This window comes from Lipophrys pholis (assembly GCF_963383615.2).
Source record: "Lipophrys pholis genome assembly, chromosome: 13".
Classification (NCBI taxonomy): Eukaryota; Metazoa; Chordata; class Actinopteri; order Blenniiformes; family Blenniidae; genus Lipophrys; species Lipophrys pholis.
Window position 1 is genome coordinate 21,292,085 of NC_137632.1, and position 13,762 is coordinate 21,305,846.

Sequence of the window (13,762 nt, forward strand, 5' to 3'; positions counted from 1 at the left end):
TTATCAGTGAAGTACTCTCAGTCCATCTTTAGTCAAAAAAAAAGATAGACAGGCTCACATCTAAGGGCAAAGTAACCATAGTAACCATATAGTTAGTGGCAATCCCTGATGGGATCAACCAAAAGATAAAGAAGAAAAGACTCTTATCTTCCAGAAAAAAACATGAGTTTTGTTAAATTTAGAGAAGCTTTAGAGAATCTTAAGAAATGTATGAGCAAAGAATCAGGTTCATTACCAATACTGGGTAGATGTGATCTCTTAGACCTCAGGGAGTTTTTAATAACAGTTTTGAAAACCATTATGTGTGAGCACTGTCCATTGCAGCGTCTTCATATAATATATAAAAGACTCAACCATGCAAAGAACTCCTTTGTTAAAACATAAAATGGACATGACCCTCTCTTTTCCAGATCTGAACTCATTTAAGATAGACTGAGACCATTTGGAAAAGCTTCCAATGATTTAAAGGTATTGTCTATGCTGTGTCGTCTGAGCTTAAGAAAAGAGGGATTCTTTGCCAACACCAAACAGCTTTTATTACCTGTTGCTATGGACTCTTGTTTTGAGCCTCCAGTGTCCCCAGGTGCTGACAATCAGTGGTTTGAATGGTGTCACTCAATGCAGAGAAATATCAAGATGAGATTCTGAAACTAGAGGTGGTCCCAGATCTTCATAGTCTACGACCACAATAGCCAATGTGTGACTTTGATCATCCAAACCATCAAACAAAATCAACAACTAAGAAAGGTTGTTAATTGTTGGCAGAGAAGATTTGGCAACTTTATGGACACAACCCACAATCCCTCTGCTCATCCAAAATATAAATATTTCATACAAGCATGGCATCATTCAGAAAGGCAATGACCAGGCTTGTGGATGGTATTGCATTTACTGCCCCCAACCATTGTCACAACAAAGAAATAATCTTTCTTTGTTGTGTGTGGTTTATTTTCAATTAAATACAGGGTCGGGATCAAATGACACAATTACATTCTTTTAATTACATTTTGCACATAGTCCCTACAGTTTGTCTACTGGGTTTAAGTGTTATTTGTTACACGTTGCTGCTCGCTATGTTCTGTCCTTTTCTCTCTTTCTATCCTCAGAAAGTCTCCACCTCTGAGGCTGGTTCTGCAGGTTTTCTTCCTGTTAAAAGGGAGTTTTGCTTTTCCACTGTCGCCTATGCGTGCTCATGTAGAATAATTGGGTTTTTCTCTGTAGGACTACGTTGAGATGGCTGTGTTGTAATTGGCGATATATGAAGAAAAATTGGATTTGATTGAGTTTAAGGTGGGAGACAAATTGGAACTTATTCATCACTGTTTTACTACAATATACAATGTTTGGAAAACTAGATAAGGTTAGCTTGTTTCTCCTACTATTAAAGTATGATTTTGTGCAGAAAACACTGCTGATGCTAAAAATAACCAACCTTGTACTGTAAGTGAGCATTTGTTTGTAAGAAGTTTGGTTTTCGCTCTGAGAATGTGCTCTGAACTAAACAGATCTATAGATACCAGGTGTGAAACGACCACCTTGGAGGAATACAGATTCTCTCCCTGCAGAGACTTTGGCTATTTATATCAAGGACTAATCCTCTCTCCTTCCCTTTGCTTCATTAGCTCATCCATTAGTGTGCTCAAACTTGACACTCTGGGGTGAACAGAGATCATCTCATTGGGGTGCCTACCTTGTGTGCCACTTCTTACTTATTTGTGTGATACCCCATGCCACAACTGGCCGACTGTGGCTGAATCCCGAACAGTTCAGACAAGATAAATGACGACCAACACTCAGACCATGTGAATCTGAATGTCATTGTGCCCTCACTGGTACCCTCGTTCAAGTCTAAACACCAGGCTCCTTTGTCTCGCTCACGCAATTCTGGAGTGACACAAAGCCGAGCTGCGCTACTGGTTCATAAATTATACAACAGGATGATGATGCACTTTGGTCTCATCCAGGGATCATTCATGTTGCGAGTCTCCTTTAATTATGCTGCTCATTATTCACATGGGTGTGTGTGTGAGCACTGTGTGCGGCATGTGCATAGGGCAAGTGAGGGCGATGTGCCCCGAACCCAGAGAGTCCGTCCCTGAGATCTCATGTTGCATTACTTAAAAAGCATCCCTTCTCCACTCTGTGTCCTCTCCTCACATAACGCCAAAGAGAATTTTTAAATACAATACTTGTTTAGATATCAGTACATTGTTCGTCTCTTTTCATAATCAAAGTTTTCACATTTCATCATTTTTTCCCGGCGCATAACATCGCTTTAGATCCTGTCCTTTGAGAGCAGATAAGTTCTTGCTTAATTAAAAGTCATTTTAAGGGATTAACTGAGATCCAAGTTTCATCTAATGGAATACACACTGAGTGCCACGTTTAATTAGATCATGAAGCTTATCGTGGCCATTTTGTCAGATTTAAAGTGAATATGAAGATTATTTGTCTGCTCGACTTGTATCCTTTGCAGACTCAACCACCTGAGCACTGCAGTGACTGATGTCCTGCTTTTACTTCAGATATTTCTTTGCTTTATAACTATTTGTAAGTTTTTCAAAAAGAAAATAGGAAATCGGCTGTTAATTCATGACAAATTGATATTTTGATATTTCTTTCCAAATTTCACTTTGTATGATTTAATCATCTGTGATGCCATTAATACATCAAACTTTCAATAATCTTCTTCTCAGGACTTTTTGTTGAAACAGCTGCAGAAGGACGACTACAGCCCATTATTTATCAACTTTTCGGCACAGACTACAGCTGCCCAGACCCAAAACATTATCATGTCCAAGCTCGATAAGAGACGCAAGGGAGTGTTTGGACCTCCACCTGGCAAGAAAATGGTACTTTTTGGTCTTTTTAAAAAAAAATATGCTGTCTTTAAGCTGTGGACAAGCAGTTTGTTTATCATTGGGGACTGACAACCTAAAAATGTGTGTAAAATACAGCAAAGCATTGTTTTTATTCTTATTTCTTTTATCAATGCTCCATATTTCCAGGTGGTGTTTGTGGACGACGTAAATATGCCCGCCAGGGAAGTTTATGGTGCTCAGCCCCCCGTGGAGCTGCTGCGCCAGTGGCTGGACCACTGGAACTGGTATGACCTGAAGGACTGCACCATGATCAAACTAGTGGATATCCAGGTTATGTGTGCTATGGGACCACCCGGTGAGTAGCAGTTTTGCTACCCTAAGGTTTCTCGAATGGAGAATTGTCACATCAGTGACACCATTTTCCGAGCTCTTGTTGTTTAGTTGATAAAGGGTTTTCTGTTTATAGAGGGAGCCCTTCTTCCCCTCTTGTTTTTAAGTCGGTGTCACAAACCACTCCCTGCTGTTTTGTGGGACTCTTTTCTGCCTTGAGGGTTTTTTTTTGTGTGTGTTCTTTTCTTTTTAACAAATAGAAAGTGTTTACCACTTCCGCCTCCACTACAACTACTAACGTAAATACTGATCCCTGTCCACTGAGGCAGCTGGCAGTGACAGCTGAAAAAGAAAAGGAGTTCGTGTCACTCTCAGGTGGCCACTCAGAAACAATATTTGCTGTTGATGCTGACACTTGAGTAGCTCCTCTAAAATCTTCCTACTGCAAGCTCTGAATCAATTTTACAGCTGTCCTAACTGGTATTATGCTGCTTACGTGATGATTGTGATATTACACTAGGATAGACATTGCTCTTCAGTGTTTATAATAACTGTGGGTACAATAACCTATGCATGTGTGTGCCAGTTTCTATTTGCATCTCAGTACAATTTCATAGGTATACATTTTACAAACAAAAGACAAATAAAACAATAATGCTAATGCTAATAATAATAATGAGAAATATATTAATTCTAACAACAACAATAAAACTAACAATGATAATAACAATAATCAATCATCAATAATTATAATGTACCTTTGCTGTCCAAAAAATATATTTTACAAGTAAATTAGGTTTAAAAATATAGATTATAATTCAGGTAGAAATTCATCTCATACAGAGTAGTGCACGTTGATATCCCAGTTATACAATAATAAACTGATGACAGTTCATCAACTTCATCCAAGTGGTGTCACTTTCTTTTTTCTTTAAGGTGGGGGACGGAACCCGATCACACCTCGCTACCTGCGCCACTTCAACATGATCACCATTAATGAGTTTGATGAGAAGACCATGTATACAATCTTCTCCAGGATCATAGATTGGCATTTCACAATACGGTAACTACAGTAGGAGCAGAACTTATCAAATCTGTACTGTAGGATTTGATCCACAAACCTATGAGAACTTGTGCACACAATGATCTTGAGAAGTAACAAAAAGGCACAGGAGTATTTTCACTCCTTTATTAGTAAATTATTACAAATCAGTCATATGAGACAGTAAGGACTGATATAGTGAGGGAAGGATAAAAGGCAATTCCCATAGATTATTCTGTTCATCATGTTTTCATTGAATAGTTGGAGGATTGAAGGTGGTGTTTCTTTTTTCCTCCTCTGTTGATGCACTGCTAGATTACATACCTCAGACTCCACAAGTCCCTTAAGCAATCATGTGTTTTGCACAGGTTTTAAAATGACCAAAGATAATATCAACAATACAAACGAACAGACATGTTATCTAAATTCTTGGAGATCAGACCTTTATGTTTTTTTGCTTTCTGCATTTTTCATTGATATGATTTACAACAACCATAGATTAATTTCATAATGAATAGTATTCATTCAGAATCTCCATTTCATCCACAGGTTTTCCTTCCCCAAGTCATTTGCTACTCTGACCTCTCAGATTGTCAATAGCACAATATCAGTGTACCAAGAGGCCACCAAGAACCTGCTACCAACCCCCACAAAGTCCCATTACTTGTTCAATCTGCGCGACGTCTCGCGGGTCATCCAGGGCGTCTGCCTGTCACGGCCAGAGACTGGAGATGAATCATCTGTCATCAAACGTCTCTGGGCCCATGAGGTGATGTTGTACATTACAAACAGCATAAGGTTCCTGCAAACTGCACAACTGCTGTTGAAAAGAAAAAAAATAGAAACTAACAAACTACCAACGCAGCCTTAGATCCTCAGGTGGATCCCTTCTGATTGTTCTAAAATCGAAGCTTAAATCTAAGGGTCACTGTGTGTTCTCCACCATGGCCCCTCGACTTTGGAGTGACCTGCCTGAGGAGATAAGGCTTGCAAAATCAGTGACTTCTATTAAATCACTACTAAAAACTCATTTTGATAGACTTGCTAATATTTGAAGTTTCCCTTCAGTTTTAACTTCCATTAATGTATTTTTACTCAATGTTATGCCCCGTTTATTTTATACATGTTCTCTATTTTTAGCTGCCTTGGTCTTTTGGTGTGTTGTCACCTGTCATTTTTGTCTATTTACTTTTTTAATGTTTGTGTGTTTTTAAGTATATAAATAAAGAAAGATATTATAGCTTGTTGCTCTAACTAATAAATCTATTGCTTTGATTGCAGTAAAGCCAATCTATATCTATAGATATCGACCTTTGTCTCCCACACTGTTGATTTTTCTTCTCCTGATAATCTTTAGGTCCTGAGGGTATACTACGATCGACTGGTCCACCATACAGATCGCTCCTGGCTTGTAAGCCATTTACAGGTTGTGTTTGAGAATCACATGAAGGAAAACTTCCATCACCTCTTCCAGCATCTCGACCAGGACCAAGATGGAAAGGTGACAGAGGATGACTTGCGCAGCCTTATGTTTTGTGACTTCCATGACCCCAAGGGCGAGGACCGCAACTACTGCGAAGTGCACAACCTGGACCAGCTCCGTCGGGTGGTGGAGTCGCACCTTGAGGAGTTCAACAACATCAGTAAAGCGCCTATGAATCTGGTGCTCTTCCGCTTTGCCATCGAGCACGTGTGTCGCATTTCCCGCATCCTCAAGCAACCAAGTGGCCACGCCTTGCTGGTGGGAGTCGGTGGGAGCGGCCGTCAGTCACTCACCCGATTGGCTGCTTACATGGCCGAGGCAGAGCTGTTCCAGGTGGAAATATCGAAGACCTACGGAACCACTGAGTGGCGTGACGACCTGAAGCGAATCATGAGGAAGTCCACACAGGGTGAAGCTCACGGTGTGTTCCTCTTTACGGACACACAGATCAAGATGGAATCCTTCTTGGAGGACATTGGAAACCTGCTCAACACTGGTGAGGTAAGGTGGGAGCGGATATAGGACAAACATTTGTTGAAAAAAGATGCACTCATACTCATTGATTGATGGATCTGTTGAGGTTTGAGTGACTTGTGCCAAAGAATCATAAAAATCTAGAAACTTTGGGTGGTATAAAAAAGTTTTAGCAAATCTTGGAGGTGTGAACGATTAATGTGCAAACATATTATTGTTTACTTATTTCCAGGTACCAAATTTGTTCGCAGTTGATGAGAACCAAGAAATCTGCGAGCAAATGCGTGTGCTGGACCGGCAACGAGACCGTGAAAAACAGACGGACGGCAGCCCTCTGTCCCTTTTCAACATGTTTATAGAGCGCTGTCGCACACAACTGCATGTGGTATTAGCTATGAGTCCCATTGGAGATGCCTTCAGGGACCGCTTGAGACGTTTCCCCGCACTCATTAACTGCTGCACCATTGATTGGTTCCAGGTATACTTCTTTGTATTACATGTGCTTTGGTGAGCGTTGTGTTCCCTCAAAGGTTTAAGTAGTTTGTTAGTTAATACAGAGAACGTGTATATTGAGCTTCGTTCCTTAGGAGCTATTGATATCACCAGCAAACCCTGGAAATAGTAAGATACTGTGTATGTGGCAGGACAGGCGTAAGCCTGTACATTTTCTTCCTTGTTAGACCTGGCCTGAGGATGCCCTGCAGGCTGTGGCCTGCCGCTTCCTGGAGGATGTTGAGATGACTGATGAGGTCCGAGAAGGCTGCATCAACATGTGCAAGAGCTTCCACACCTCCACCATTGAGCTATCACACCGCTTCTTGAATGAGCTGCAGCGACACAACTACGTTACCCCGACCTCGTACCTGGAGCTCATCTCCACTTTCAAAGCCCTGTTGAACACAAAAAGAACGTAAGATCAAGATACATTGCATTTGTCTATCATAATTTATTGTATAATTGTTAAATTCATATTTAAAATTCAAGAAGCTATGCATTTTAAGAACTGAAATCATTTTTCTATTAACTTTTCTGAAGCGTCACCCCCTAGAGTATGCTATAATAACAAATTTGTAATGTGAAACAAAAACAGACAAGTAAGACTCATCTATAAAGTGAAAGCAATTCAAATGGGCCTGACATATATGAAATAATGTAAAATAGCTTACCTACTGGATGAAAAAAAAAAATGCAAACAAGACACTTGTTTAAGTAGACAACAACTAGTTAACTGACTTTAAACGGTGGCTCTGGAGGAAACTCCAGTCTTAGTGTTTGCTTTCACAAAGTCCATCGCAGCGACTGGGTTGTTGAAGGTGTGTGTGGCTCCACCGGGAAGAGTAATCATGAGAGTGGCAGGGAACCTTAAGCCGAACTTCACCCTCGGACACGAGTGCAGATGACGCTTGTCATCCGTGAGAGCAGCGCATTTCTTGGCGACGGCTGAAGTGTAGTCAGGAAAGAGCAACAGTTGCTTACTCTGCTACAGGAGAGCAGCGGTCCGAGAAGCTTCCATGGCCAGATGTAAAATGTCATTCTTCACATGGAAAAAGTGCACTCTGATAACGAAAGCTTGGGACTGTTTACCCTCCTTCGGTTTGGGCCGGAGAACACGGTGGGCGCGGTCCAGCAGGGAAACTTCATCCAGGTGGAGGGAGTCCTTCAGCAGCTGGACGCCCTCAACCCCCTCTGGCACCCCGACCAGCCTTAAGTTGTTCCTCCTCGCTCTCCCCTCCAAGTCCTCTCATTTCTCCACCAGCTGTTTTACTTGGACTTTAAATGTAGTGACTGCAGAGTCCAATGTGGTTAATTGGTCACTGTGGTCCGTGCACGCGCGCTCCAAATCACCGATAGCTTGTTCATGAGAGCCAAGTTTTTGTTGGATAGGCTCAAGAGCATCCTTAAATTCCTCCTGTACTGAGGAGATCTCTGCCCGCAACTCGGAGGACAGCGAGTCTTGCCGCATATATCCCTTTGTAGTGAGTTCAGCATAGCTTTTAACTCTTCTGTGTTTGGAGCACTCAGAGAGCCGTCGACAGCATCTCGCAGTGGGGTGCCAACCTCACATGAGTGCGAGGATTTCGTGCGGCCTTCTCGTGATGAGTCCACTTTTGTCCGTGAAGCTGCCGTCAGTGGCCAAAAATTACCACAAAATCTAACTGGTGAATCCGAATATGTAGTGTTATCGAGCCCCAGTCAAAATAAAAAAAAATAAAAAACGGTCAAAGTTATATTCATCACAAACTCCCGGAGCGAGAGGGAGACACATCTTGCATGCTCGATGCTTATTCTTCTTCTTCTTCTTTCCGGCTGTACGCCGTATGGCATAATGCTTCCCTCCACCGTTCAAACAAGATATTACTGCACCAGCTCAAATCCTCTCGTATAACCCAGAATAAAATGCCAATCTCTTTGCTCCTGATCCCTTACCCTTTGCCACATTTTCTTGAGCTTCTCATTACAGATGCTAATCCATTTCCCTTTGCCCATTAGTACTTACATTCTATTGTTTCTTTATTCAAGGATTCTTTAGCTAATCTATCAGCAGTTACATTTCCCTCAATTCCCAAGTGACCTGGCACCCACATAAAACAAACATGATAACCTGACCTTTCAATTCTTGAATGGCAGTGCAGGATCTCCATTATTAAATCGGGGCGAGCTCTAGAAGCACATTCAGCTAATGCCACCAAAGCAGCAGCAGAATCTTGCTTGATGCTCAACAGCGCCCCCAAACTTTTCTAAATATCTCCCGAAATCTTTTATTGTCCAGTGAGGTGATGAAGCTGAAACACCGCTATGAGGTGGGTCTTGAAAAGCTGGACTCAGCAGCAGAACAGGTGTCCACAATGCAAGTGGAGCTCGAGGCTCTGCAGCCGCAGCTGCTTGTCGCTAGCAAAGAGGTAGACGAGACGATGGTGGTAATTGAACATGAATCCGTGGAGGCCGCAGAGACCGAGAAGGTGGTGAAGGCGAATGAGGCTGTAGCCAACGAACAAGCCATGGCTGCCAAGGCCATCAAGGATGAATGTGATGCTGATCTGGCTGAAGCCATGCCAATCCTCGAGTCAGCCATGGCTGCACTGAACACTCTCACCACTCAGGTAAAAGCAACTATATGTTTTTTTTTCTTTTTTTTAATCTTTTATGTCTGCTTGAAATACCAAGTGAGCTGAAACAACAAGAAACTACACTTCTACCTGCAGGATATCACAGTGGTGAAATCAATGAAAAGCCCACCTGCAGCAGTCAAGCTGGTGATGGAGGCAATCTGCATTCTTAAAGGCATCAAACCAGATCGTGTGCCGGATCCTTCGGGCAGCGGTAAAAAAGTAGAGGACTTCTGGGGCCCGGCCAAAAAACTTCTGGGAGACATCAAATTCCTTCAGAGCCTCCATGACTTCGATAAAGACAACATCCCACCGAATCTCATCGCCATCATCCGCAATAAGTACATCAGCAATCCAGACTTTGTACCCGAGAAAATTCGAACCGCTTCTACTGCAGCTGAAGGCATGTGTAAATGGGTTTGTGCCATGGACAAGTATGAAAAGTAAGTCATGTTCTTCTTCTTCTCTTCTTGCGTTTGCAGTTATGGAAATTAATGCACATTGGCAAAGCTGGAGCAAGCATTCCATCTGTCTTAGTGATCAACGTGAAGCTTAGTAAGCTTCAAAGAAATCATTATTTTTCTGGTGTGCACCAGGCATATGCCAATTCCCGAGTGATTCATGTAACAAGCACAATCCAAGATGGGACTGGGAATCATTCAGAAGGGAAATGTTTGCATCATTATTGTTCTGACAATTTAAATGCTTCGCTTATTTATAGAAGCTAAGATTTTGGCTGAAACGTACAATATTTATTTAGGAAATTGTGGACTTTAGCCCTCGGGACCACAATTATTAAATTTTATGGTTTTAATGTTGATCCCATGTTTCTCAGTACCCAGTTTTAATATCATACCGATATTATATCATTTATGTTTCAAAATCCGGGAGTTACAATGTTTATCCAGGAAAATGTGGACTGTAGCCCCCAGGACCGCGATTATCCACCTCTGATTAACAGGCACATAAGAGAAAATACAACTCAAGTGAAGCCTTGCATTATTAGTTGAGCCTTCACTTCTATCAGTAATTATTTTTTTCATAAATTCTTGTAATGGAATTCTGTTCAATAGTCTTGTTTTAATTTAGTGGGTTTCATATTATTATTTTAACAATGTGTTATCGTCGGGACACTTTAATCCAAATTTGACAAGAATCCGAGGTGTTACATGGCTTGAAAACATAAAGCAGTCAGATGAAATGCTTCTTGTGCCCTTCAGAGGGGCCAGGGAAGTGGCACCGAAGAAGGAGAAGCTTGCGCAGGCAGAGGGGGAGCTGAAGATTGCCATGGAGAGCCTGCAGAAAAAACAAGCTGCGCTGAAGGAAGTCCAAGATAAGCTTGCAAAGCTCCAGGATACTTTGGAGGCTAATAAAAACAAGAAAGCTCACTATGAGAAACAGGTTTGTATTTTTTTTGTTTTTAACTCTCAATGATAAATGCCTGGCCAAAAGGTTTGTAAACCACATTTTTAAAAGACACAAACAGCCATTTAAAACAGCAGATGTGTGCTGGAGCCAGACAGATGTTAAAAATGGGCATGAAGTGATCATGAGTTATATGTATGTATTTATTTTGACAAATCGTCATTCCGAAAAGATGTAAACCAAACAGCCGACTCACGTAAGTGGCTGAATTGTACTGTTTTCATCTAATGCTGCCTCAGTACGTCGAACTGCAACTTTTCCACTTTCTGTTTCCTTCAGGTGGATCTGTGCAGTAAGAAGCTGGAGCGAGCTGAGCAGCTGATCGGAGGTTTGGGGGGAGAGAAAACACGCTGGAGTGAAATGGCCTTGGATCTTGGAAAGCTCTACGATAACCTGACAGGGGACATGCTCATCTCAGCAGGAATAGTGGCCTACCTGGGAGCCTTCACTTCCAGTTACAGACAGGTACAGAGAGCTGAGGAAACACATATAACCCACACAAGGTGAAGACTCCTAGAAATTATCATAAGAGCTGTTGGAATTTTTGGAGTTAACATTTTTTTATTTGCTGTGAGCCTGTGTGAATGATATACAGAGATAACTTACAAAAATTGACTGGTTGAATAGAAAAAGTAAGTGAACAGTCCAGTACCTGCACAGTGTCCACAAAGACTTCAGTACTAATCGTTCTTTGAGATTTACTTCAGCTTGCCCATTTTATTAGGATTTCTGGTACGAATGGGTTTCATGAGCTAATTGTTTAGGATCTACATTATATTCAAGCCTGGATTCTGAAATCTTCTTCCTGTGCATGTGTACATTATTTCAGTACTCCGCTTTCAGACATCCTATTCCATTCCAGGTTTTTGCAAACCTTGAATACTTAATGCAATGTCTTTGGGGATATCATATCATATTATGAGGCATGGTTCTCAGGAATATCTTAGTAAACTCTGAAATTGGAACCACACTCCTCAATCTTGTCATCGAATACTCTCACTCTTAACGCATTTGAAGCCACGAGCCTGAAGCTTCTTCGTTTTTCTCTTAATGTGTTCCTCTTCAGGATCAGACTGAGGAGTGGATGGATCTTTGTAAGAGCAGAGAGATCCCGTGCTCTCCGGACATGTCTCTCATGAACTCACTGGGTGATCCAGTGAAGATCCGTGCATGGACCATTGCTGGCCTGCCGTCAGACAGCTTCTCTATAGACAACGGCATCATAATCTCGTGAGTAATCAAGTGAGGAGACAACTTCACAGTGGAAGTGAAGGCACTGTCTTCTTAAGACTGATGAACAAATTATGCATAGCTAACATGTAGAAAACATAGATTATCTGTAAAAAAAAAAAGTGTAAACAGGATTGTATGGTAGCTTTAAAGGAAACACAAACCTGAGCTTTCAAGAAATCTTTCTCAAAAGCAAGGTTTAAAATTTTGTACACCTTGAAAAATGTTTGATGTCTTGGAGACAGAACCTATGAATACTGTATCTAACTCACTGCGGGTCATTTCGTTAATGCCACACTACAGGCATATGGAATTGGTTACAGTGTTCAAATGCAGTCTCGTGGCATGTTTTTCCAAGATCACAGCAATTTAGTGAAAGACTGGGACTTTATTGGTCATTATCCATCCGTTCATCCCAGTGAACAACCAGGCCATCACAAGAGTCGTCTGCTTGAACGTGCCTTGAAAAAGTAACATGACAAGACATCTGCTTGTTTGTGTAAATGAAGGAACAACATTGTTTTTTAATCACAATATTGTGGCCCCCGGTGGGCTATCCCACTGTGAGCTGTCCAACTGTGCTCAGAGTGAATGTTCACCCTCAAACCGCTAACTCAATCTCACTTCTTGCATCCCAAAATCCCCCCTGCCGTTACAATGTCTCGCACTTTACAGTTACAAGATCTTTCACTGTTACAAGGCGGCTCCAATTGATCTGTGTGTTTGTACTTGCAGCAATGCCAGACGGTGGCCTCTGATGATCGATCCCCAAGGTCAGGCCAACAAGTGGGTGAAAAACATGGAAAAGTCCAACGGCCTGCATATTATTAAACTGAGCGATGCTGACTTCATACGCACTCTGGAGAACTGCATCCAGTTTGGCACACCAGGTCAGTCCAAGTGTCTCTTTGTTTGAAGCTGCTCCTTTTAGTCATTGTATGCCTCGCCCACATTGCTGCAGTTCCTCTGTCTGCCTGCTGAGGTCTCCCTCCACCACAGAGACTTATTGTTGCTGTACAAAGACTGCTGCTCTCCTTTGTTCTGCTCTGCAGTGGAAGAATTCACATAAGCAATATTTCTGAGTGAGCGGTCCCAGTGAGCTTTCATACAGGCCTACTGCACCATTAACATGTCAAACTGCTGTAAATTATACAAAACCTCTGGAGAAAATCAGTCATTATTCCTGCATTTTGTCTCTACAATGTTGGGTATGAATCGACATATGTAGGCAGATGTGACTATTTTTTAGTCTTTGTTCCTTCTGTTATTCACTTTGTAGCCTTGAAGTCGAGCAGCATTCATTCCCCAGTGTGACTGTGTGGATATGACCTTTCAGTCCACAAGCTGGTTTCAGAATACAACCCACCATCTTTTCACAAAAGCTCAAAACATAAATAGCAGATCTGGCAAAATACTTGTACTTTTTGTTTTCCTCGTAGGATTTTGAAGGGGCATCAGAGGCAAAGCCGAGAGAGGAATTAAGAGTCAGAGACAGAGAGCTATACAGCCATTAAAAAGACATCTAAATAATGACCTGGCTCAGCCAGCCATTGGGTCCTTGCTTACTGGCAGACTGCAAGGCTAACAGTTCAGAGAGTAGTTTGTCCTTGCAGGGTGCAAAATAATCCCCCCGTGAGCACACTTTCACCCTTCATAGCCTGTTTACTTATTTCACAGTTTCTTGTTTTTTTTTTTTACATTGCAGCTTATTACCCTCGAGATGCACTTGTGACTTCTTTCTTTCTGCATAATTTAACTGTTTCTCTGCCAAACCTCTTCAGCTACATTTACATTTATTAGGAAATACAAAGACCTGTTGCAATCTGTGGAAGTATTGATGCTTTGTTGG

The 13,762-nt window shown here is 41.7% G+C and overlaps 1 protein-coding gene across 1 annotated transcript in view; it reads left to right on the forward strand.

The window, feature by feature from the left end:
- The window catches only part of dnah7 (dynein, axonemal, heavy chain 7), a gene marked incomplete at both ends in the record, with an annotated part of 75,083 nt that overhangs the window by 40,123 nt on the left and 21,198 nt on the right, over positions 1–13,762 (forward strand). Inside the window, 13 exons of the mRNA XM_080478221.1 lie at positions 2,697–2,852; positions 3,009–3,177; positions 4,089–4,215; positions 4,744–4,963; positions 5,552–6,178; positions 6,384–6,629; positions 6,832–7,061; positions 8,922–9,252; positions 9,355–9,701; positions 10,479–10,659; positions 10,963–11,148; positions 11,750–11,913; positions 12,649–12,803. Coding sequence (XP_080334347.1) covers positions 2,697–2,852; positions 3,009–3,177; positions 4,089–4,215; positions 4,744–4,963; positions 5,552–6,178; positions 6,384–6,629; positions 6,832–7,061; positions 8,922–9,252; positions 9,355–9,701; positions 10,479–10,659; positions 10,963–11,148; positions 11,750–11,913; positions 12,649–12,803 — 3,139 coding nt within the window. The remainder of the gene's footprint in view (positions 1–2,696; positions 2,853–3,008; positions 3,178–4,088; positions 4,216–4,743; positions 4,964–5,551; positions 6,179–6,383; positions 6,630–6,831; positions 7,062–8,921; positions 9,253–9,354; positions 9,702–10,478; positions 10,660–10,962; positions 11,149–11,749; positions 11,914–12,648; positions 12,804–13,762) is intronic.